Raw genomic sequence first — 22,175 nt, forward strand, 5'->3', positions numbered from 1 at the left:
GTCATGTCATCCAGCACTATGCTTACCAGTGAATTTATCACGTCAACCACGAAACAACCTGCGGATTACAAGAAGATTCTAGGAAGCCAAGAAGGGGAAGGCAGTTCAATTGAATCGGGAATATCGATCGTGGCCATTACCTGGTATCAAGCGGATTGACGAACTTCCACGATGCACATAGAGTGGCAAGCCTTGATGAGGCAGGAAATTGACAAGAGAAACTGAGTACACTTGTTGAATTCTAGCACATCTCCAAAATTTTTCCGTGTCACTTCGAGTGATCTTATATTCCACCATAGTGGCAGTAATGATGCTTTGTGACCAGTCTAAGAAGTTAGTCTGCAAGAACCTCACCTTTGACTTAATCCCAGATCTGTATTTTCATGCTTATCTACGCGCATCTGAATCAAGGTCACTCAAAACTGGATGCATTCGCTGCCACGTCTGATGTATCTGACCTATCCTTGTACTGTACCATGCAAATGCGTCACCGCAGTGATATCCATATTGCAGAGCTTAGCCGGGTCCTCAGTGGTGCCTTCTCCGCGCTATAGAGTGTTCTCGAGGTTCCCTCACGACCTCTCTGAAGCAGTTGGATCATTGGTTTATCACCCCGGCCTTGATCAGCCAATCCCCTAAAGTCATAACATCAGCTCTCCAGCCCAAGAGTCAGATTCCAGGTACTCATGATCACCACAGATGCTCGATTTGCAGCTCATTTCTTCACCACAGCTCCGGGAATGATTGGCATAGCGCACACAGAGAGCTCAGCGGTACCGACCATCATGGCGGACAGCCAAATCCTTCACCTGCGAATATGTCCCCTCCTATTCAGCACGGGTGCGAGTTCAGACGGTACATCTATCAAATCATCACCCTGCAGGCTGTTATCACACAGCCACAGCAGAAGCGGCAACAGTCTACAACCACCTAGACTCACGCTGCACCGTGGTTGAGGCCTTCGGACTGAGTGTCAAGGTGAGAGATCGGTTCAACTAGTTGTTGCTAAATTCCACAAAAGCCTTCATGCTCCTTCATCGCAAAGATAACCCCCACCTTCGAGAATCTAGCCCTCCAATACCATAGGCAATCAACACGATGCCCCTGCTCCTGATTCGATCAATCCGCGTTCATCGTTCCTCTGGGACAGCGACGGTACCTCCATCCAAGCACGAGTCCACATACTACACATCATGTGAGAATTTTAGAATACCATGCCCTCGAGGAGCACATTTCTACCTTTCGTTCGAGAACACTTGCAAGCGAATTTCTTACCACCACCAGTCCTCTTCCTCGTGGATCGAGACACACAAAACTCGTGGGTCAATGTTGACCAGAACCGATAACGTTTTGGCATTATTATCTCAATGTACAGTACCGACACCCAGGGCGACGAGCCAGAAGCACGAATGCAGCGTTTGTGCTGATGCCGCTGACAATATTGACCATAGGACGGACAATAGAGGCAAGAGAGAGGAAAAGTTCTGATCGGATGAGAACACACTCTTCATGTTCTATCAGACTGTCTACGATGAAGTTGGAGTTTTTCGACTCCCCAGAGCATCTACCTCTGGTTTTCGGTACATCCCAGACTACGTCAAGATCGGATATCGTCACTATGTTCCACTTCCAGCGCGCTTGGAAGGCTATCGGAAGTGATCCAAGGCTACTTGATGGAGGCACAAATGGGCTGGACGTTGATGCTTGGACTGTTTGAACGCTGACGAGATGATCAAATGCTTCCAAACAATGGGCCACCTATGTCTGTGCTGAGAGTATCTGCGATAATCGATATATTGGATGTTTCGAAAACCCCAAAGCTTCGAACATGAGAATTAGGGATTGCAACGACAAGAGTATATACGAATCTTCTGACGAGGTAAGGCTCTTGACTCTCAAGCCAGAGCTCACTCTCATCTACATCGACATACGATCTGTACGGTCCACGGTACAAAGTGTGTTCTTCAGCACTTCAACCATCGAACACCCTCGAGTATACAACCAGGTATACACAATCTCCATCTACTTCTCGAAGCTCACCAACAACCGCGACAATCACAAGCATCGAACAGAATATACTCCGAGCAACTCAACACATTCCGCCCCATCCAAATCGCAATCTGATTGCCACCTCTCACTAACCTGAAACACAGCTCCAACACCATTCTTTGCCACCAAGGTCAACCACTCACTCTTGCATCAGCATTGAAAACCATTGGCCAAGCCGTCGTTCGATTCTAGAACTCACCACCCCATTTGCCCCCCCCCCCCCCCCCAACTTCATCCGCACCCACAAAAAGGGGGAAAGCAAAAGAAAACAAATATGGCACATCTTAGCTACCCACAACCCCTCCCCTTACAACATCAATATTCACAGCACAGTATAACACAAAAGCCCAACGTTGAACCTTAGATCAAGGGTAAGATAATGCAGATATAAGACAAAATACCCCAATCCGGAAACCCCCGCCTCAACCCTGATAGGGCATCAGATATAAGACATACATCCTCACGTCTAGCTAGGTACCAGGTAGTATGGAGCAAAGAAAAAAAAAATCAAACCCCCATAAGCAAACGCCAAGCGACCCCCTAGAGCAATTAGTCAACCAAGATAACGTAGGTAACACCAAGGTGTTTCGATCTAGCAACCAGCGGGACAGCACAGTGAAGAAGCGATGTCCATCATCCGTGTAACGCTGCAGCTTACACCACAGTCCACCATTTTTTTGTGTTTGTTTGACATCAAGATCTCATGCACTAATTCCCCCTCGGCATGGCGGACGGGAACCAAGGGAAATAAGAGAGGGGGGGGCTGGGAGGTTGAGATGTAACATTAATTAAAAAAGTTTTAGTTCAATTCTGATCGACCCGGGGGGCGGAGGGGGGCTTCATACTTAGCGCATTGTAGGGTTGTCACCTATATGTAGCTTATGTATAGTTTGGGGGAGAGAAGGGGGGGGGAACCCTTGTATATTAGCTCATGGTTATAGTTAGCTAAACTTGATTGATTACTGGTAGTTCTGTGGATGTGGCGGAGAGAAAGATGTCCGCCATGCTTGGAGGGTTCTGTGCTTCGTCCGCCTCTCCAGATATGTGCTATAGTACTGCGGATTGGTCTTGCATTTGGGTCAAGTTTGGATGGTTGAATAGCATTTCTCTACTAAGCCAGAGATATGTTTGCGAAGAGGAAGATTTGCTAGACAAGTGTATGTTCGTTGTGATACCTTCCCTCTGGGCTTTCTTATCTCTCTAACTAGAAGAACCCATCCATTCATCGGCCGTATAGGTAATCCTAGATCTACAATCTATATCCTCAAAACAATTGAGACTAATTTGGTAATAACTTAGCTGATGGGTGGGCAGTGCAGTCCCTCTCACCATCGATACACCCTCGTCCAACAAGTAGCCTTGATCAAATACCCCCGGTGCATTGCCATGTGTCCATCGTTTCGACATCTCTTGGCTTACTTGAATCCTGCAGCTGAAGATCGAGTATGAGTATGAGCATGAGCATGAGCATGGGCATAGGGTGAGTTTCGAGAAGGTGATGGTGGTACCGCAGCGCGGTACAAATCGTATAATCTTACTACTGGCAATCTACGCGAGGTCTTTACTAAGTGGGTGAAGTACTGTACACTCGCCTAAATTGCTGAGGTGGGAGTAACTACAGTCAAACTGCAGAACGCGTAGTAACGATGCAAAATCGATCATGAGCAAAAGAAAAAGAAAAAAAAAGGCAAAAAAAGAGAAAAAAAACGGGAGTGAGTCACACTCCACTGAGATGGTTCATCTGAGATATTGCCCCTATTGTAGTACCACTTTAACACATTAATTGTACGAGGTGGATGGAGAGGGAGAGAGAGAGAGAGAGGGAAGCATAGTACGGAGATGACACAACAGACCAAGTGCCCGGCGGGCTGGGTCCTGCAAAACCATCGATAACCCTTAGTTAGCCCACCCCCATGTCCAGGTGTACAGTACGTACGAAGCTAGTCAGTTAGTGCTGGATCACCTACTCTATGACTAACGACCTGAAAATATCTAACTAGAGAATCACAGACTACAAGGATTGAAGACAACAGGGGGGAAGAGTAGAGGGGCAATGAGAGGATATTCTTTCCTGAATTCCACCAGTGTTCTGAGTTCTGACATGGATCTAGGCCAAGCATTGGGTTGATTTGTCGTTCCTTTGAATCCTTTGGTGTTTGGGGGCGAAAACCAAACCGAACTTCTTAGATACTGTTTAAGTTACCTGGCAGACAACACGCACATCAACCCCGTCAAGTTATCGGAGTAATTGGAATGACATTATGAAATTCGAAGACAATACTTGGGAGTCTGAAATGTACAGTTTCTGGTCATGTCATTACAGTACGTACAGAGGAAAGGAAGAAGAAACAGCGAGCGAAAAGCGAGAGCAGAGACAGAGTAGACAAAGAGGTTTCACGAGTCATGACGACGATGACGATGTTTCATACTTCATCACTCTCTTTACTCCTGTTCCCTTTGTACTGACCCCCAAGCAACAACAACAAGAACCAGGTAAAGGTATCTCGAGTCTAAACTATCTGGGATAGCTCCTCGAAAGCTCTCCTCCTCGCAATCAAAAAAAATAACCAATCCACCATTCCCGTGACTTTGAAGAAAGCTCTCGCTCTCTTCCGTCGGAAATGATGTTTCGGGTCCCCCCATCTTCCCAACCCCAAAGTTCTTCTTTCCCAAGGGAAGGAGAGATAAAGTTGGCCGACCCACGCTATTGGAAGCTGGCAGGGGGGGGCTTATAATCTCCACGCCCGCTAACCCAATCTGTCCTTATTTAGCGAAGCAAAGACAGCGCCACGGGTCAAATGGTGGTGATCGGCTGAACCAGATCGAGTTTGGTGCCAAGAAGTTGCCGAGCTTTTGACGGGGGACCGTCCGTACTCCGTAGTTTGGAATTTCTTTTTTTTTTCTTGGGTCGATTTTTCTTTTCTCTGGCGGAGCAGCGGGACAGGACCTCGACGCTGGGTCCCTCATCAAATGCGGAGAATGGGTTGAGATCTTTTATTGGTGCTCTCGGTTGAAGGATCGGATATCTCCGACGGGGTTTTACCCAACCAGGGTTAGTGGGGAGGGAACCTCGAACAAAGCTAGCCTGGGCTGACCCTTTTTCTCCCTTCGGGCGAGTGAGGAAGTGTCATTACAATCTCATCCATTGCTCTGGGAATGGATCGAATTGTATGGAGTACATACAAACTTCCCGTCCCGTGACTTGTCTCTGTCTCTGTCTCTTGTATCTGGTTTGCTTTGACTTGTGCTTCTTGTCTAGGTCTAGGTGTAGTCGGGTCCGGCCTCTAGGGTTACCCTCCTCCCTGTATGACAACCACAGAGCCTAACTCAGTCACTAACCCGTAAACATCAGCGAGCCACGCTGTGGAAGGGAGGTTCACTCCATCCACTCTCCTTGACCTTCGACCTTTTCTTTGCACCTTCGGTAACAAACTATAGTAATATAGTAAGTTCCAGTTTGCTCCCGAATCCTCTTGCCCGCGCGCGCCCCCTCTTCCTTCCCATCGGGTGATCTGAAAGGATCCGCGCCGCGCGCCCCTCTCAATCTAAGAAAAGCATGGCAGCGGCCGAAACGAAAGAAAGGGTCCAGCGGCCGAGCGATCCTGCCACAGTGCCACCACACACACACACACACACACCACACATCCACATTCATGCGGTGGCGGCTACTGCTACTGCCACTGCTGCAAGGACCGGACCCCCATAAGCACGGAATGACCATGGCCGCCCATCGCATGGAATTTTAGCATGGCAAGCCAGGAATGAGGGTCCCCCCCGTCGTCTCCGCCCCCCTCGCCTTATCATTAACTTATCTGCACACCGTCGGCCCGTCAGAATGAGTAGGTATGTTAGCTAGGCGAAGATACCATCCCACCCGCGGCGCGCCAGCGCGCCAAGTATCCATCGGTTGCCTGGGCGAAAAGGTCTAAGGGTCTGAACAAGAACAGACCATTTGTTGCCTCGCAAGAAGTTCATTTCATGCATATCGACTCTACCATTTTCATCATGTGAATGGGGACTCTTCCGCCCCCCCAAGCTTGGCAACAACTGTCATGTACGGGGAAAAGTACTGTACCCTTGAAATAAACTTAGTACTACGGATAACCACTACTTACTCATCCTCATCATCATCATCCCATCTGATGTTTTAAGGTAATCTATACTTCCGTTCGGCTGACCGCAGGGCCCCCTAGACAGAACAGGACAGGGATGCCTGCTAGCCATGCGTTCATCAACGCATCACTTCTTCATCATAGTAATTCGGCATCATTCAAGCATCGGCGTCACATGGCCCCCCTCTCCTTCCCTGCCACAGCCCGTCTATTCTTGCAAGATGTGCGATCCCCCCCAAAAACGTGGCATGAGGCTTTTGTGTGTGACACTGCATACCCCCCCCCCCTTCCTGCCGCTTACCCCTCCATGATCGGTGTTGGTCTCTGCAGGTGGAAAAAAAAGTCAAGTCTGGGTCGTCCCCCCATCCTGGGTTGATGCTGCTTCTGCTGCTGCTGCTGCTGATGTCCTCTGCGCCTCATTCTCTATAATAGTCTTTAATGGGTTTATGGTATTTGTTTATGGCCTTGTTGGTTAATCGAATTTTTTTACGGTTGCTCTTCGGTAGATATTCTGTAACTGGTACGGTATCAATATTACAAGAAACCAAACAACAACAACAAAAGTCCAAAAGGTAAAGATATCTATGAATGCTCCGTACTAGGAAGCTGGGCCCTATACTCGGGTTCACGTTGTAAGGCCGCCAAATTATTTGACAAGAGAATTTTGTGGGCACCCAAGTCTCAGCCTCTTCCGGGATTGACCGCATTGACCGAGGGGGGAGATTGGAAAGTAAAAGTAAAGTGAGTACTGTACGTACTTAATTGCTAGTCGAACCCGGACCGGTGGCCCGGGATGTTTTTCGATGATTTGGCACCAACTGCTGTTTTCTGCTTGTAGGCTAAGGGGAGTAATTGCCCTCCTCCGGATTGATATGAAACCAACTAAACCATTGTTGGATGATGGGGCATTGGGGGGGGGGGATGTGGGATGTTCGACGGGGACTTGGGAGTCGGATGATTTTCAGCCTCCTTGACCAGTTACCGGAATCGTCAAAGGTTGGTAAGTGCCAAGAGGAAAGTTAAGATAAGTAACTTACCTACCTACTAGGTACCTGACTAAGTCGTTCTCCATCTCCCTTCATCCTCAACCTTCAGCTTCCCCCCCCTCCTCGCCTCCAATCAGAATCAGAGATGCCAGAGTTGTGTCGTGGTGATTTCCTGTTACTACCAGGTAGCTCAGATCGCTGGCTGTACTGTATGTACTAGATCAGTTAGGAGGGGTCTTGATGACCGCTTCTTGTTGTTTTCTTTTTTCTAGTTCTGCACCCTCTGCGTCCGTTTGACTCCCTCTTTCCTTAGTCTACCTGTCCTTGTTCCCTCCCCCTGCCCCCTGTCGTTATTTACAGTTCGATCTGAGAAACTAATGCAAGCGTAGCTGTCGGTCAGCCGGCCGGCCGGTCTGTCATGCAAAACTTGCCAGTAGTTAGCTAGTAGGCTAGCTAAGATTCACTCAGAAACCAGCGAGTCACTGACTCGCCGTATTTACTCTCCCGAGTCTCCCCTTCTTCTTCCCCCCTTTCTCCTGATCCTACCCCACTGTAGATCCGGGAGACGACCGCCATCCCGAATCCACAGGACAGAAAAAAAAATAACCGGATTGGAGATTACCAAAGAAAAACGGAAGAGGAGCACAGCGACCGAAATGCGTCGGGTCGATACACGATCGGACGGTCGGAAGTCGGACAGCTAATCTCTTCTTCATTCTAGACTAGCTGACGGCTTGATGCTGTCTCATCCGGCCGATTGGGAAGACTCAATAATTCAGATCGAGACGATGGGACGCTGGGAGGGAGGGAGGGGGGGGGGGGGGGGGAGGTGCTCTCTGCTTGGAAGCGGGCTGGATGGAGGTCCCAGCGCAAGTCGTCGAGGCTGAAACTGTGCGACTCTGCGCCCAGAATGCGACGTGCGAAGGAAGACAGACATGTGCACGCGAGAAATGGTGAACATCACTAACAAAGTGATGACGATGGCTGATGGTAGGATGAATGGGATGAGATGAACCTGCAGAAGGGGAAACAGACTACGTAAATCACGTCTCCAAGGTTTGATTTACCTTTCTCTGGGCATAAGCACCCGGATCTTCTCAAATATCTCTTCTCTCACCTCTGGCAAATTTGTCGACTGACTCCCCTCTCTCTCCACTGAGTCCACTCAGACAAGGTTATTTTGGTTGGCGGGCGCCGCATCCCCTCCCCACCTTGCACGCCAGATGGGCGCCGCTGCAGTGTTCGGCTTACAAGCGAAGACCACTAGTCATAACCAGACTAGCTCTGCAGGTGGGAAGAATGGAAATGATACTGGGAAAGGAAAGCCAACGCTATGACGGACTAGGGCGCGCGTTAGGCTACCCAAAGTCTTCAAGTGGTGTTGGTGTGCTGGACCTGCTGGTCGTTCCAGAAGGACCAGCCGAAGCCTGCAGTTCCGCTTTGGGTTTAGTCTGTTTGCCCTCCGTTTAGCGCGGGCCGACACTTATCTTAGAGACACAGAGAGAAATGGAGAGAAAAAAAAAAGAAATCAAATGAATCGAAAATCAAAATGAGATAGGAGTCGGAAAAGAAATCGAGGGGGCGGGTCGCAAACCAGAGAGAACCAAAATTGAGAGATGTATATTTATTAGTGCATAATGGTATCGTTATCTCTTCGGTCGATGAACCAAAACAATGTGACCATGGCTTGATTCCAAGACAAGCTCAGCTGTCTTTCGAAGAGAGATATTCTCTTGGCGCGAGTGTGAAGTCTTTCTCCATGGCCATGTGGCAGGATCATCTAAGCACACTTGTTAAAGGCTGACCGGCCGAAAGTCTGAAGGGTCTTCTTGGTAGACTAAATGTTGTTGACAATTGTGCTCGGCAAGGAGAAACCAGGGAAGAAGAGTGACTACGGAGTATCTAGTACCCATCCACCATGCGCCACCTGCATATTTGCTTGGGGTTTGGGGTGTGGTGTGCAATGGCGCAGTGCTCGGCTGCGATGACCCCATTCAGTTTGGTAATAGGAGACTTGCCATTGATGCCGCTAAGGACAAGAGGGGCGGCGGCTACCAGTTCATTGCTGGTGTTGTGGTTTAGAGAGAGATCCCGTCATGGAGTGAACTGCTCCAAACGTAGAGTGATCGGCCCATGCTCTGGAGAAATTCGGATGAAACCGGTGTCGCTGGACCGGACCATGAGTAATGGTCTAATGTGCACCCCGTGGAGGCGAAGAAAGAGAGGGTCCGCGTAGTCCGCACTAGACCACATTGCCCACACTCATAACGATCAGAACAGATCAGGGGGGAAGGGAAGGGGGGAAGGAAGATCTTACAGCGCGTTGGCGTACTACGAGGCCGGGCAACTGCTGGTAAGCCTGGTGGTGGTCTCTTTAGTGCACATTAAGGTTGTGACATGGGCCATTGAGGCGTGTCTTGGCCTCACTACTCCTTTGATCAGTGGAAGCGAGAAGGAGAGTTATTCTCAGGCACCATGAACAGCAACCAGAAGTGCACTCGTCCGCCTCGCAAGGCGAATGCATAGCTCTTTCTATTCATGATTGGAGTGTCGGTGTGCGACCCTCCGTGGGCAGCAGAGGGCAGCAGGGCAAGTGAATGCAATGTAGAGGTATAGTACAGTGCATAGAGTGCTCGGCGGCGGGGAGGGGAAGTCGGCCATCGACAAAAGTCGACAATTCCACGAGGAACGGATGGGAAGGAGTTAACCACTTTGATTATCACTGAGGGCGGGGAAGGACAGTCCGAAGGCGATTAGCTAAGTAAGTAATTCTATCTTCATCACTCGGTCGCTTGTTATCGAGCAACGGACTTCTTTGGCCCCGTGAGTGAGCATCATTCTCCACCTGGCACCTTTTCCGTCTGGCAAAGTTGGTACTAATAGAAGACTCAATGAAGTCAATGTATATACAAGCCTCCTATACATTACTTGAGTAGTTAAGGTGGTGGTACTATTTTCCGACCAGCTACAAGGTAACCGTCATCGATTGCAGAGCCATCTGGAGGGGTTCGCTTGCCCTCCAGTCTTCTCTTCCCAATTGTCTTCCCAGTTCCCAGCACGACCATCATGGGCCTGTCCAGCCAAGGAGGACAAGGATCAGTGCCCGTCCCAAACGTTGACTGGGTGGTCCGCCCATTGGGATCGACCCTGCAAAGAGGGAACACGGCTGTGGCAGTTTGGAAAAAGCGGGGTCCTGAAGATACTAAAGTTCCTCACTAGCCAAAGGAGTTTAAACCCATTCATCCCTAAATCTCCATGAGTCTATAGCAATCAAAATTAGACTCACTGCCGACAGGCGAAGCTGATCGGTGTCCACTCTCGTCTAAACTCATCCGATCCGGCGAGGTGATGACCCTGACAGCGTGACCGAGTCATCATCATTGATATGGTTCATGCCCAGGGGAACGCTCACGGGAACTCCTTTTGTCCAGCAGAAGTCAACGCCACTATAGATCGGAGCTTCTGGGGGTCTGGACTCTTTGCTCTGTTATGGCTGGTCGATGCCATAGCTTTCAGCATGTCAATGAGGGTGTCATGGATCTGGTAGTTAAGGGGACTCGCCTGGTCCCCGGACCCGAACCAAGATCCCTCCATTTTCGAGGTTTGTACCCCCGTACATAATTACATATGATGTCCAGCACACACAGAACTTACTTAGGATAGAGACTACACCACCTGCGGTATAGTACTCGTCCGTACCAAAGTAGCAGATTGCCCAACTCGTAAGACGGGGAAAGCTATCCCGACCAATGTCGAGCCTGAGGTTTCGGAAAGAGACAGCGAGACAGCAACGCGGAACCATGTTTACGTTCCCGCCAGAGTTTGGGTTGAGGATTCCGCAGACCCCGTCCAGACTTTTCCCTCGCTCTGTCTCTCGTCTTTAAGCCCTCCTACGGGTGAAGGAGAAGGAGGCGTGCCAACCTACCATACTTTTTGAGCCCACCTTCACTCGCTCTTTGGGGCGAGAAAAGAGTTTAGAGGAGGCTTGTCCGTCGGTGACAACCCACCTACCGCCACCACCATCACCACCACCACAAACCACACAACCACACAACCAAACCACCAAACCACAAACCACAAACCGCACTAAGACCCGCGGGGCTAGATTCGCTGTGGCACTTCGCTTCGATGGTCTGATTCCGGCTCAAGGGGTAATTGGGTACCCTTACTGTGAATGCTATTCTGATACGGAGTCTAAGGGGGAGATAGAATGTTAAAGAGACAGCATTTTTAGGTTTGAAGAAGGTGACGGGGAATTGGAATGGCATCCGGGGTTCACCTTGAATAATTCCCGATTGTCTGGGAGGCTTAGACCCGACCTGCTGCATTGTCCGAGAGCGCGGGAGGTCCAGCTAGTTTGATTTGGATGCATCACCTCTTGTGGTTGAAACAGATAGCCTCCTACGTACTACAGGAGTCATTTCTTATTTCTTATTTCTTATTTCTGATTCTCACTTCATTTAGTCTTTTCACCTATGCTTTCTTTTTCTCTTCTTATTCGTTCCGTCGCTATCTCTTCATCAACCTTTCGGGTCCAGCATTCCTCCTGCGGAAAGGGAGGGCCATCCTCTATTTAGTCAAGGGACTTGATTAGTTAGTTCCTTAGTAGTCAGTTAACTACTTAGTCAACTTAGGTATTTGACTAACTAACTAACTTATTTTTGCTGACACACATATTCGCTGGCCTTCTTCTGACAGGGAGGCAAAAATGGAATCTGCTTCGGGTGTTTCAACCTTGATGGCCCAAGCACCTGGCGGTGATGCTGCCATGTGGCTCCCCCGGTGCCCTCCGTCTCCATTGGCCTTTTGGCGGGCTGAGCGACTGGGGGTTATCGTAGCGACCAATGATGCCCAGTGATTTTCCAGACTATCCCGAAGCAGAAAGTGGATTCCTCATTCTGGATGGATCCTGAATGGATCATGGATGGACTTCACCAGCCAGGGCTAGTTTTTTGCCTAGTCACAATTAAACTAATCCCGATCCAGTCGAGGAGGCTCAAAGTCCCCCCTCCAGTCATGATTTTTGTGCTTAGCGACTGATTAGAGATCAGGACCCATGCGCTGAGCAGTATCTGATGGGAAATCTGCACACTATCATACCTAATCAACCAACTCCCCAGTCAATTAGCTACTAACCTATACACTAACCCAACTACATAAGTAATCACCAGCTAATCAGGAGTCATCTTCTATCGTCATGACGGCCACATCTGCTGTAATCGCTGAATGGTTCCATTCATTCTGAGCATTGGAGCATTCGAGACAGGGCTCGAACCTATAGACCAGACAATAGTCTTTCTTTGCTTATTATTGTAGTTGTTGTTGTTGCTGCTGACTTCTGCGGAACCTCGAGTTTGATTTGGTCTAACTACTGGGCTGTGTATGGTCTTTCATGCCACAGGAGCAGTGCTACTCTTTTTTTTTTTTTGTTTTGTTTTTTTTTTCTTTCTCTATTACCATTGATTTATTTTCTTATCGCCTGTTCTAGTCCTGCATTGTTCACCATGACTGGAACTGTGGTTCTGCTGGAGATCAGCATCTGACCGGTCGTACCGTGGCGCTCAACATCTTGGCTCCTAGTCTATCCCCAGAGATTCGACCCGTTCTTAGCTTAATTGGTTTTGTTTTAAGGATGGAGAATTTATTTATTATTATGATTATGATTTCTTTTTTCGATTGGTGTTTCGTCACGGCCGTATGGACAAACTGCCAGTACACTGCCCGCTAGCTGTGTTATTTACTGATTTTGGTTTTGTCATTCTCTGGTTCGCTATACTAGACTATTCCCTGTAGACTCTTCAGCTTATTTTATTATTATAATTATTCTTTTTGTGTCTAGTTCCATTTGGATTTCCATTCCTTTCCTATCTGATTAATCATTATTATTTACGGAGTACATGTTAAGATTATCGGACTGACCCATGATTTTTAATTCTGATCAACCCAAAATTACCTCGATGCCAATCCACCGTAACGGTCCCTCGACCCGCACCTGAAAGTGGCTGCATCCTTTCTTACCGGCCGGCCGGTGCTGGGCCTGTCTGTCTGTGTTCTGCTATCCTGCGTCTTTTTATACTCAGTGTATTCCTCCATCTTCTTGCTCTCATACCCCCCCCAGTCTGTCTGTCTCCAGCTTCATTCGTCTATTTCATATCCCTACATCCCCCCCTCTCCCACCTCTTCCCCTCTCTCTCTCACACACACCTTCCTCCTTGTCCACTACTTGTGTCTCCGAGAGTGGTTTAGGGCCAAGGGTAGCCAAGCGATTGCAATCAAGAAGACCGAGTCCAAAATATAAGGCCGGCCACTGACACTTTCAACTGCACCGTTTTCTCGTATTTCCCACGTGTATTCTATCTGTTCATCTTCGCCTGGGGCTGCGGCTCGAGGTTATTTTTGGACTCTGCATTGCTTCGACCTATCGTGGGCGCCCATGATCCGATAGTCACTTTTGGGTGGTCTTATTATTTTCCCTTGGATATATTAGATCATACTATCCCGCGACTGGCCCATCTCCGCATCCTGACCCTCTTCATCATCCATCACCTTTCGTTTATCTACTCCAGACCTTCCTCCTGTCCCCCACGCTCGCTCTCCACCATCCAAATTCACCTTCCACGACCACCTTCCTGTGCTCTGTGCCTGTTGCTTTGCGGCACACATCGTGTTCGAAGATATCAATACACTTTTAAAACACAGTTACCCTGATCAGTCGGACAACATGGCTGGTCCCGGTGGTGGTCCGCCTCGCAAGAGCCACACCAAGTCTCGGTTTGGTTGCAAGACATGCAAGAGACGTCACATTCGCTGCGATGAAACCTTTCCTCAATGGTATATATCACTCTGTTTCTGATATGTCGACTGCTAACCCCGAAGTAGCCGCAACTGCACCAAGCACAACTGTCGCTGTGACTATATGGATGTCGCGGCGGTGCACGAGGAGGCCTCCTCGATCCGCAACGTTCCCGACCTCCTCATGTCAGCGGAAATCGAGGCAGAGATCAAGAACTGGCACGTCACGGGCGTGCCTCCATTTCCCGAGTTGATGCACTTCCCTCGCAATAGCTGGAGTAAGCTATCACGGACCGACCTGCGGCTGGTCCACCACATCATCGGCCTCTCCATCGATCTCCACCGTCGTGGGCTCGGTAATTGCACCATTTGGGCTCAAAAGATGCCAACGTAAGTGTCTTTGCAAATTGCAATAACCTAACGCGAGCATTTGGCTTACACTGTTTGCGTGCTAGCTTCCTCACCATTGCCCTCTCCAATGACTTCGTCATGAGCTCCATCTTGACCATGGCAGCTTCTCACTTGGCATGGATCACCCGCAATCAAGAGACCAAACAGCTGGCATATCACCATCGAGGGATTGCCATCCAAAGACTCCATAAGGCGATCGGCACATTCTCCCAAGACAACTGTGATGCGATCCTTGCTTCCTCCATTCTCCTGTCCTGGCAGGCTTCGGAGTGGCAGAGTTGGGCCTCGTTGCAGCAGGGTCTGACTACAGTATGTCACCTAATTCGTGTGATAGCGAACGAAAAGCTAATAGGGAGAAAAGGTCTTGAACTCGATGCATCCCAGTTGGAAACATGAGTCAGAGCTGGCTATGTATTTGGAGAACCAGAGATACCTGGGCTGCACCAACACGCCAGTCATGTCTGGCTACCAGTTCCAGGACGAGGATCTGGCTAGCCTCGACCAAGCCATGGTAGCACTGCAGGCAATCCAGAAGCGGACTTCGCACAACCACGATCACTATCGTCGGATTGGCGAACTCCTCGAATTTGTACGACACTTCCAGCGAGATCTTCTCGCTCAGACACCCGAGCAGGCTTTCGAGCGGATGCAACCGCTCCGCCGGTGGCTATTCTGGCTTCCACCGGCCATGCTGCGGCCAGAAGACGCAAATGTTGGTTCTCTTTCCATCCTGGCGCAATTCTTTGGCGTCGGAGTCGTTCTGGACAGCTTGTTTCCCGATTTGGGAGGGGCGTATCTAGGTCCACTGTCTCTGGGCCCAATTGAGGAGATCTACCGGCTCATCGTCTCACGAAGCGCGACGGATCCGTTCAACCCGGAGGTTCAGCTCGCGCTATCGTTTATGGACCTTCCTCGTCATATCGTTGCGAAATACAAGAGCCGTCTACAATGGTCTCCCCGCACCTCAATTGACCACTATTCGCCTGCTCCCCCCAGTCCCTACCACAATCCCCACGACTACCGCCTCGCCTCCTCTTCTTCTCCGTCCTCAGCCTCCGCCACCTATGCCCCCTACACTCCGCCCCTCCAGTCGCCTCCCGCCGTCACGATCGCCAGTCCTCAATTTGATGTCACCGGGCCCTATGTGACAGCTCCTCCTTCCTCCCAGGCCCTCTACCCTCCGTCGCCCGGGTTACTCTCCGATCCACGCGAGGACTTGTCAGATTACAGTCACACCGGGTCCCTGCAGCACTCGCCCCTCTTCCCGCCTCCATACATGAATGATGTGGTCTGCGGGGAGCTGCCACGTGTGGATGGATCCGTAGGGCTGAATATGCAGTTCTACGAAGAACCCCATCCCGTGTTCGGGGCCTACCATGTTCCAGAAGCAGGATGGAATGGTAGTGTGTGCACCTAGCGATAGGGGCGTGAACATTTCTCTTTCTTATTTTTTTTTCTCTCTCCTGGTGCTACGGAACAAAATACGGCATAAATCGGGATTTGGTTATGGGAGCGAATGGCTGAATAGAGCGGACATGAAACCTTTTTTCTTTCTTTTCTTTCTTTTTTTTTTTACTCTACCCATCTTTATTCTGCATTTCCATGCTACGCCAGTGATTGGGATTTCGCTTCTCTCTCCAATGCTGTGACAATCTTCCTCACTCCCACAACTGGGGTATGGGCTGTGCAGCATGGATTGCAACCGAAAGCGGAGTGAAGTCTACTAGCCTGCAGAGGGCTAGGGCGGGGTGGGACGACAAGGAGCCTGGGAATAGGATGTGATAATCCATTGGCGATATACCCTCGGCGTTAGGGCTGTGTTATAATCAGGGTACGATGAGGCAAGGGATTCTGGACAGGGGATCGGATTCTTGGGAACCATTTTTTTGCCTCTTGTTGATTGATCTACCAACTATACCACCACACGTGTGATGACGATGACATGAACAAAACCACCAACCACTTAACTACAATACTTACTCACAACATGATTGAGTTTTCAATGATAATGATGAATACTACTTACACTTTATAATGCAAATCTGGCATAGGATGAAACGACGAGTCGTTTCGCACTTCCATCCATCCAGCAAGGCTGCCAAAGTCGGGCTCGACAACCCCACAAAGAAAGGGAATCTGTAGATCGAGGAAGATTCTCCGAATTCGCCGAAATAGATTGATCCGACCTCGAAGAAAAAAATTCTCACTGGATAGTCTAGTCTGACCCTGTCAGTAACTGCACTTTACCTCAAAACCCACTAGGCCTAAAACTCTGCATGCACCCCCCGCCTGAACGGCCTCGACTCGGGCCCGGCCCTTTTCCTTCTCCCCCCCTGTAGGAAATGCGCAGTAAGTTCCAAGTTAGTACAGTACAGTCCTCAGCCCAGTGGTATGGGGCATGGGGCATGGGCATGAGCCAGCCAGCACGTGGCGAATCCCTCCCTCCTCCCTTAGGGGGCCTTGGCCCTGGCTTCTTGCCGATCACGACATAGTACAATATCGAACGGGGCCCCCCAAAATCTCACTGACACAACTGACCCAACCACTGAGGAATCCTTCTCCCGAGACCACTAATCAGACGGTTTACCTTGGTCGTTCAAACGAAGTGGGTTCTCGTTCGGTGCTGGTCGGAACATGCCATGTCTAGCTAGGTACAGTACAGTACCCAGTGCCCATCCACCTTATTCATATGTCTTACCAGCCTTCAACAGTCCCACCCCGTAGATTAATGCCATCTTTGTGTTTGCCGAATTCCTCAATCCATCCAGATTAATTACGCGACACTAGAGTAGACTTAGTGTAAGTGACAGGACTAGCAGTTTAGGTTAGCAGTCAGCAATCAGCAATCAGCAGTCGGCAGTAAGCAGTAATTGAGCTGAAGGATCAACATTCATCGAGAAGGCTAATGTGCCTATATATGTAGTGTGTATTGTATACGATGGATGCAGAAGAAGATCAGAAGAAGTTGGCTCGGATGTGCTTGGTCCGTTGGTTGGTTGGTTCGGGATGAGGAGCGATGGATGAATCCCTCCACCTGCCAGAGCTCAGGTCAACAACCCCTAGTCAGGTTCCGGGGCGTTCCTTCCTTCCTTCCTGATCGGCACACTGCAGTACACATCCATGATACATATCTTGATGCCTGGACCACCCCCCACCCCCAATGGCAGTTCCAGAACCCATCCCATGTGCTACTGTAGTAGGCAACCCCCCCCCCCCTCCGATGCGGTGGAGACAGAGAAGTCTTCATCTTCGAGCCCTTGATTTGAAGAGGAGATTGAACTCAAGAAGATTGAAGCTTTGCAATCGTGATACTTCAACTGTCTAGGAGATATCCTTTTGCCTTAATCTAGCACGGGTGGTCTATTAGGCATGAATCCGAGAGGAAGAGATACCGATCGATCCCCTCAGCGAGCGAACGTCATTTCAGTCTACTTTGGTCGAGATGGAAACACCATGGCTGCAGAGTGTGCTCATCCACTGACAACCTACCTACCTAATTACCAACCCGATCATTCCTCAAACCAGACAACCCCAAGGCGCACCACGACTAATGTTGAAGTTTCCATAGTGAAACGGGAGAAGGACAAGGCCTGTTCATCATATACTTTTCTAAGACTAAAATAGAATCTATGTAAGGCTAGCTGGAAGACTAAAGAACTTCAGACTCGGTGACAAGTCCATCACATGCAATCCTCATCTCATCATGATCACATACGTGTAAAAAGACCAGCATGCATCGCATCGCATCCCTACCATGGCTACTCAGCTCATCCCGCCACTCCCTCATAAATCCTCGTGATTGTCATGACGCCACACGTGGGCCGTAGGACTCAATCTCTCCACATTCACATTCACATATGGCGGACATCCGAGACAGATCAACTGCGAGTACGTCCTGTCCCCGGCATGAAAACAACGAGCGACTCCAGTTCAAAAGCCAGGAACTTGGAACAGGAAGGGACGGAACAGAAAAGAAGAAATTAAGGAGAATGAAAATTTTATACGCCTTTCGCCATGTGATATTTTGAAACTTTCAGATGGGACATTAACATGAGAAATTATAGATCTAAATCTGATATACAGAACGAAGTCTCTGGGCAACGTGGGCCGGAAGTTGCGACAGGAAGGTATCGAAGTTGGGTATCATATTTTTGTAGCCTTGCAGAACCTACAACCCCCAGTTAGCGCAATCCCGGACCGAACTGGAAGTTCATATACATACCTGCTGGAAAGATGTTTGAATGTCCCGGTAGTCATCCTGGTTCAAAGACTTGCTGGGAAAGGCCGCAATGGCCTGGAAGAAATCGCCCAGGAATGACTCCATGGCTTGCGGGTTCTTCATGACTACTTGGTTGAAGCCCAGGAACGCCGACGCCTTCTCGCGGGTGAATTCGATCTTATTCATCGACTTCAAAAAGACGCCAGCGTACTCGCCCAGACGAGGCGCCAGTTGATCCGAACAGCAGATTCCCAACCGACCCAGCGCCATCGCAGCGTTCTCGTTCACAGAATCAATAATCTCTTCATTGTTGTTGATGATGATGTAGAGCCTTTGGTACAGCTTCTCGACGTACGGCGACAAAGCCGCCTTCTCGTTGACCGCGATCTCACCGCAAGACCAGCAGGCGTTGTTGAGCACACTGAATCCCGTGTGCCGATCGTCATCTCGGATCGTATCCAGATCAAGTTGCTGGATCAGAGTTGGCATGATCTGAGGGATGAAGGGCTCGAGTTGGGGGAAGATGTTGATGGCACAATCACCCAGCAGCGCGTACGACGACTGACGGACCTCATAGTTTGGGTCCTCCATACAGAAGCAGAGGAGATCGAAGAACCGGGGCTGGGAGTTGGCCACCAGTTCGCCGCTCTTCTGCGGGTCGATCGCCTGGATGATTGCGCTCAGAAGGTCCAAGCTAGTAACCAAGAAATCCTTGTCAGGCTCCTCGACACCCTGGTTGCTGACTGAGGCCATATACTCCTGCAGGTTCTCATAGATGATCTTGATGCAGCGCTGGAAAAGAGGTTGCGCAAATGGGGCGAATGCATCTCCGTAAGCGGCGGCGATATACCCAAGGCACTCGAGCAGAGGGAAAAGCTCCCGAGACTGGTCGGTGATCTTGTTATAGCGGTCGATAAGAGCAGGCATCAAGATGTTCACCAACTGAGGTTGCGCCAACTCACCCATGACGCACTCCGCCAGGGTCTGCACACAATCGTACAGGATGTACATGTTCCGATCCTTGTATTTGCCGAAACACTGAACAAACTGCTGAAGGATGGGCTCACAGTAAGGGATCAGGTTGGCATCGGACTTCTCCTCAAGGCTTGCAAAAGCCGACGCAGCTGCCTCTTGAACCTTCTTGTTCCCATCCAGCATGCGACGCAGGATGCCGTCCATCATGGGCTCAAAGTAGCGGGCCCTTTCCGCAGGGTCGGCCAGATGGGAGGCCCACTCGGAATACCGTCCCAAGCACCAGCAAGTGATCTGGCGAACGACAGGCTGAGAATCATTGAGGCACGAGATCAGATAAGGAACGAGCTCCGGGAGGTGGGGCGTGACAGCATCCATGCAACCATCAGCGACGGCCCCCAAAGTCAGAACAGCAGCTTCGCGCTGTGTCCACTGTTCATGACGAAGGGTTTCCATCAGATAGGGCAGGATGGTTTCGAAGATCGGGTCGTGGTAGACGTTGGAAAACACGTCCAAGGCCGCAGCGGAGCACTTGCGGAGGGTCCACTCATCCTCAGGATCGTCTCCAAACTCCGAATCCTCGATCTCACCCTCACTCAGCTCATCGTCATCGTCCTCAGGGGCGGGATTGCCGTTGGCTTGGTCCGGCTTAGAAGTATCCAGACGAGCGGCTTTCGACTTCGCAAACTGAGGTCTAAGATCTTGATCGCGATCTTCTTCCTCCGCATCCTCGCCCTCTGCCGCCAAGCGGTTGGCCTCGTCTTCGTCATAAACCATACTCCGCAGCAAGACGGGCACGATCTGGGACATATGCGGGGCTAAAGGCTGCTGCAGCTTCACCTGCTCACCTGCAACCAGCCAAAACTCCGCCGCATCGAGGGCGAGCTCCGGATCCTCCTGATTGTTCTGTTGCATGATGATATAGTTGACCAGCCCTTCCATGTGCGGGACCAATTTCTCCGGGGCGAAATCCACCAGTTGGGCGAAGGTCTGACACACCGTCCGGCGGACATCTGTGCTAGCATCATTGGCCAATTGGAACAACTGCGACAGGAACAAATCGAGGGAGGCGACAAGCGCCTTGGGTCGGTGGGGAAGGAAGACGTGGATTGTGCGGAGGGCCATCGAACGGACCTTGGCGCTCTGGTTGGAGGTGAATTCCAGCAGCTTCGGGATGATTACGTCGAGCGGACACTGTCCTTGGTAATCGCGATCCAAGATCTTGCGATTATCTTCGCAGACCTTGGCGAGAGCGGACATGGCTGCCTCCTGAGTGAAGCTCGGTACGTTTCCCGAATTTTCGACAAGCGCCAGCAGCTCGTTCAGAACATCCGGCCATGCCAACAATCCAGCTTGCTGAACCAACTCTGTGATGATCGTACCGGCAAAGTTCCGGACTTGTAAATTGTTGTCGCGTAGACTGGTCAGAGTCGCTGATCGGATATAGGTGAGAGAGGTTTGAGGAATTGTGGCATAGGCGACGCGGATCTTGGTCTTGAGGTTCACAGCTGCGGCGAAACGGACTAGGTTGTAGGTTTCATCGTTCATACCGAGATGCGAAGGGGACTGTGCAGTGCAGAAGAGGTAGGTAATATAGTTGACATAATCTGGAGAGGAGGTTGCTTGTACTAGCATCTATCAGATGAAAGAAAAAGATCAAAAGAGAGCTCCAGTCAGTCATTTTGATTTTTTTTTTTTCAAACAGTAGCAGACCAGCTCAAAAGGTTTCTTAAAATGGGGTGATAACATATGTTAAGAGCTGACAAAAGCGCAAGGTCTCAGGGACGGTATTGGTAAAAGGAAGAGAAACAGTCGAAGCGGGCAGACAGAAATTCGCAGATGCGAGAGTGGGAGGGGGAGGGGGAAAAGAAGCACACACCTGTTCGGCCTGTTTTTGAGCCGAGCGATCGAAACCGTTCAAAGAATCCCTGAGACAGCAGGCCAACTGGCCCAATGGCTCATCCTGCGGTTGCCACTCCATGATGAAAAAGAAAAGGGGAGGGGAGGAGGGAGGGAGGGGGAGGGAGGAGATGCGCAGAGGCAGAAAGAAGTAAATGCGGGAGTGGGAAAGGGAAGGACGGGGAGAGGGAGAGACGGGAGGGAGAGAGTAGTAGTAGGAGTAAGTAGTAGGAGTAATTTGGTAGTAGGAGTAGGAGTAAGAGTAGTAGTAGTGGTAGCAACAGCAGCAGCAGCAACAGGGAGGATTAGTCTGCAGTGTGGTTTCACCCAAAGGGAAGGAAACCCCGCCGTCTGGCTGGGAAAAAAAAAAGAAGGCGGCAACCCTTTCATTAACTCATTAATTACCACTGCAGCATCTTCTCCCACCAACTACTGTAACTACTGTAATTACTCCATCCTTGCTTTGTCCATCTTTATGCTCTTTCTTTTCCGCTCCATAGCAAGAATACTATAATGTCTGACTCGTCCTATATGATCATCACTCAATGGGGTCAGACCGGATTTCTTGTAGCAATAACCCAACGACGTGACGTACTGTACAGTACAGTACAAAGATAACAGGCCAACCACGAAAGGCCGGCGACCGTGGGACGAATGGAGATTATTGATTGCTGAACACCGGCCATACACCACACCAGGTGTAAACAACAAAGAACCATAGAAAATTGGTCATAG

General features: G+C 49.9%; 4 protein-coding genes across 4 annotated transcripts; 1 reads left to right on the plus strand and 3 right to left on the minus strand.

Annotated features, from left to right (window-relative positions):
• Positions 1-10,905: 10,905 nt before the first annotated feature.
• On the minus strand, positions 10,906-11,547 carry BO95DRAFT_442055 (uncharacterized protein). Its single transcript, XM_025586335.1, has one exon. It carries the CDS (start codon positions 11,473-11,475, stop codon positions 11,170-11,172), a length of 306 nt encoding a protein of 101 aa, XP_025443058.1. The 5' UTR covers positions 11,476-11,547; the 3' UTR covers positions 10,906-11,169.
• Positions 11,548-13,631: 2,084 nt separating this feature from the next.
• BO95DRAFT_103362 (putative C6 transcription factor RosA-like) lies at positions 13,632-15,811 on the plus strand. Its single transcript, XM_025580329.1, has 4 exons — positions 13,632-13,978; positions 14,027-14,329; positions 14,395-14,659; positions 14,712-15,811. Exons 1-4 carry the CDS (start codon positions 13,869-13,871, stop codon positions 15,765-15,767), a joined length of 1,734 nt encoding a protein of 577 aa, XP_025443059.1. The 5' UTR covers positions 13,632-13,868; the 3' UTR covers positions 15,768-15,811.
• A 197-nt stretch (positions 15,812-16,008) lies between these two features.
• On the minus strand, positions 16,009-17,085 carry BO95DRAFT_431145 (uncharacterized protein; the record flags this gene model as incomplete). The annotated part of the gene is made up of 5 exons (XM_025584994.1): positions 16,009-16,165; positions 16,377-16,486; positions 16,598-16,683; positions 16,938-16,997; positions 17,049-17,085. The coding sequence occupies 5 exons, from the start codon at positions 17,083-17,085 to the stop codon at positions 16,009-16,011; spliced, it is 450 nt and encodes a 149-aa protein (XP_025443060.1).
• Positions 17,086-18,416: 1,331 nt separating this feature from the next.
• On the minus strand, positions 18,417-21,089 carry BO95DRAFT_462915 (putative importin beta-2 subunit; the record flags this gene model as incomplete). The annotated part of the gene is made up of 2 exons (XM_025588948.1): positions 18,417-18,518; positions 18,573-21,089. 2 exons carry the CDS (start codon positions 21,087-21,089, stop codon positions 18,417-18,419), a joined length of 2,619 nt encoding a protein of 872 aa, XP_025443061.1.
• Between the last annotated feature and the right edge of the window lie 1,086 nt (positions 21,090-22,175).

This window comes from Aspergillus brunneoviolaceus, assembly GCF_003184695.1.
Source record: "Aspergillus brunneoviolaceus CBS 621.78 unplaced genomic scaffold BO95scaffold_27, whole genome shotgun sequence".
NCBI classification, from domain to species: domain Eukaryota; kingdom Fungi; phylum Ascomycota; class Eurotiomycetes; order Eurotiales; family Aspergillaceae; genus Aspergillus; species Aspergillus brunneoviolaceus.

What these genes read in the sequence shown, in the direction of transcription:
- BO95DRAFT_442055 (XM_025586335.1), bottom strand. Translation starts at nt 11,475, where the DNA reads ATGCAGCAGGTCGGGTCTAAGCCTCCCAGACAATCGGGAATTATTCAA.
- BO95DRAFT_103362 (XM_025580329.1), top strand. Translation starts at nt 13,869, where the DNA reads ATGGCTGGTCCCGGTGGTGGTCCGCCTCGCAAGAGCCACACCAAGTCT. An exon ending in GATGAAACCTTTCCTCAATG is followed by an intron (nt 13,979 to 14,026) that starts GTATATATCACT and finishes ACCCCGAAGTAG; the next exon opens with CCGCAACTGCACCAAGCACA. An exon ending in TGGGCTCAAAAGATGCCAAC is followed by an intron (nt 14,330 to 14,394) that starts GTAAGTGTCTTT and finishes TTTGCGTGCTAG; the next exon opens with CTTCCTCACCATTGCCCTCT.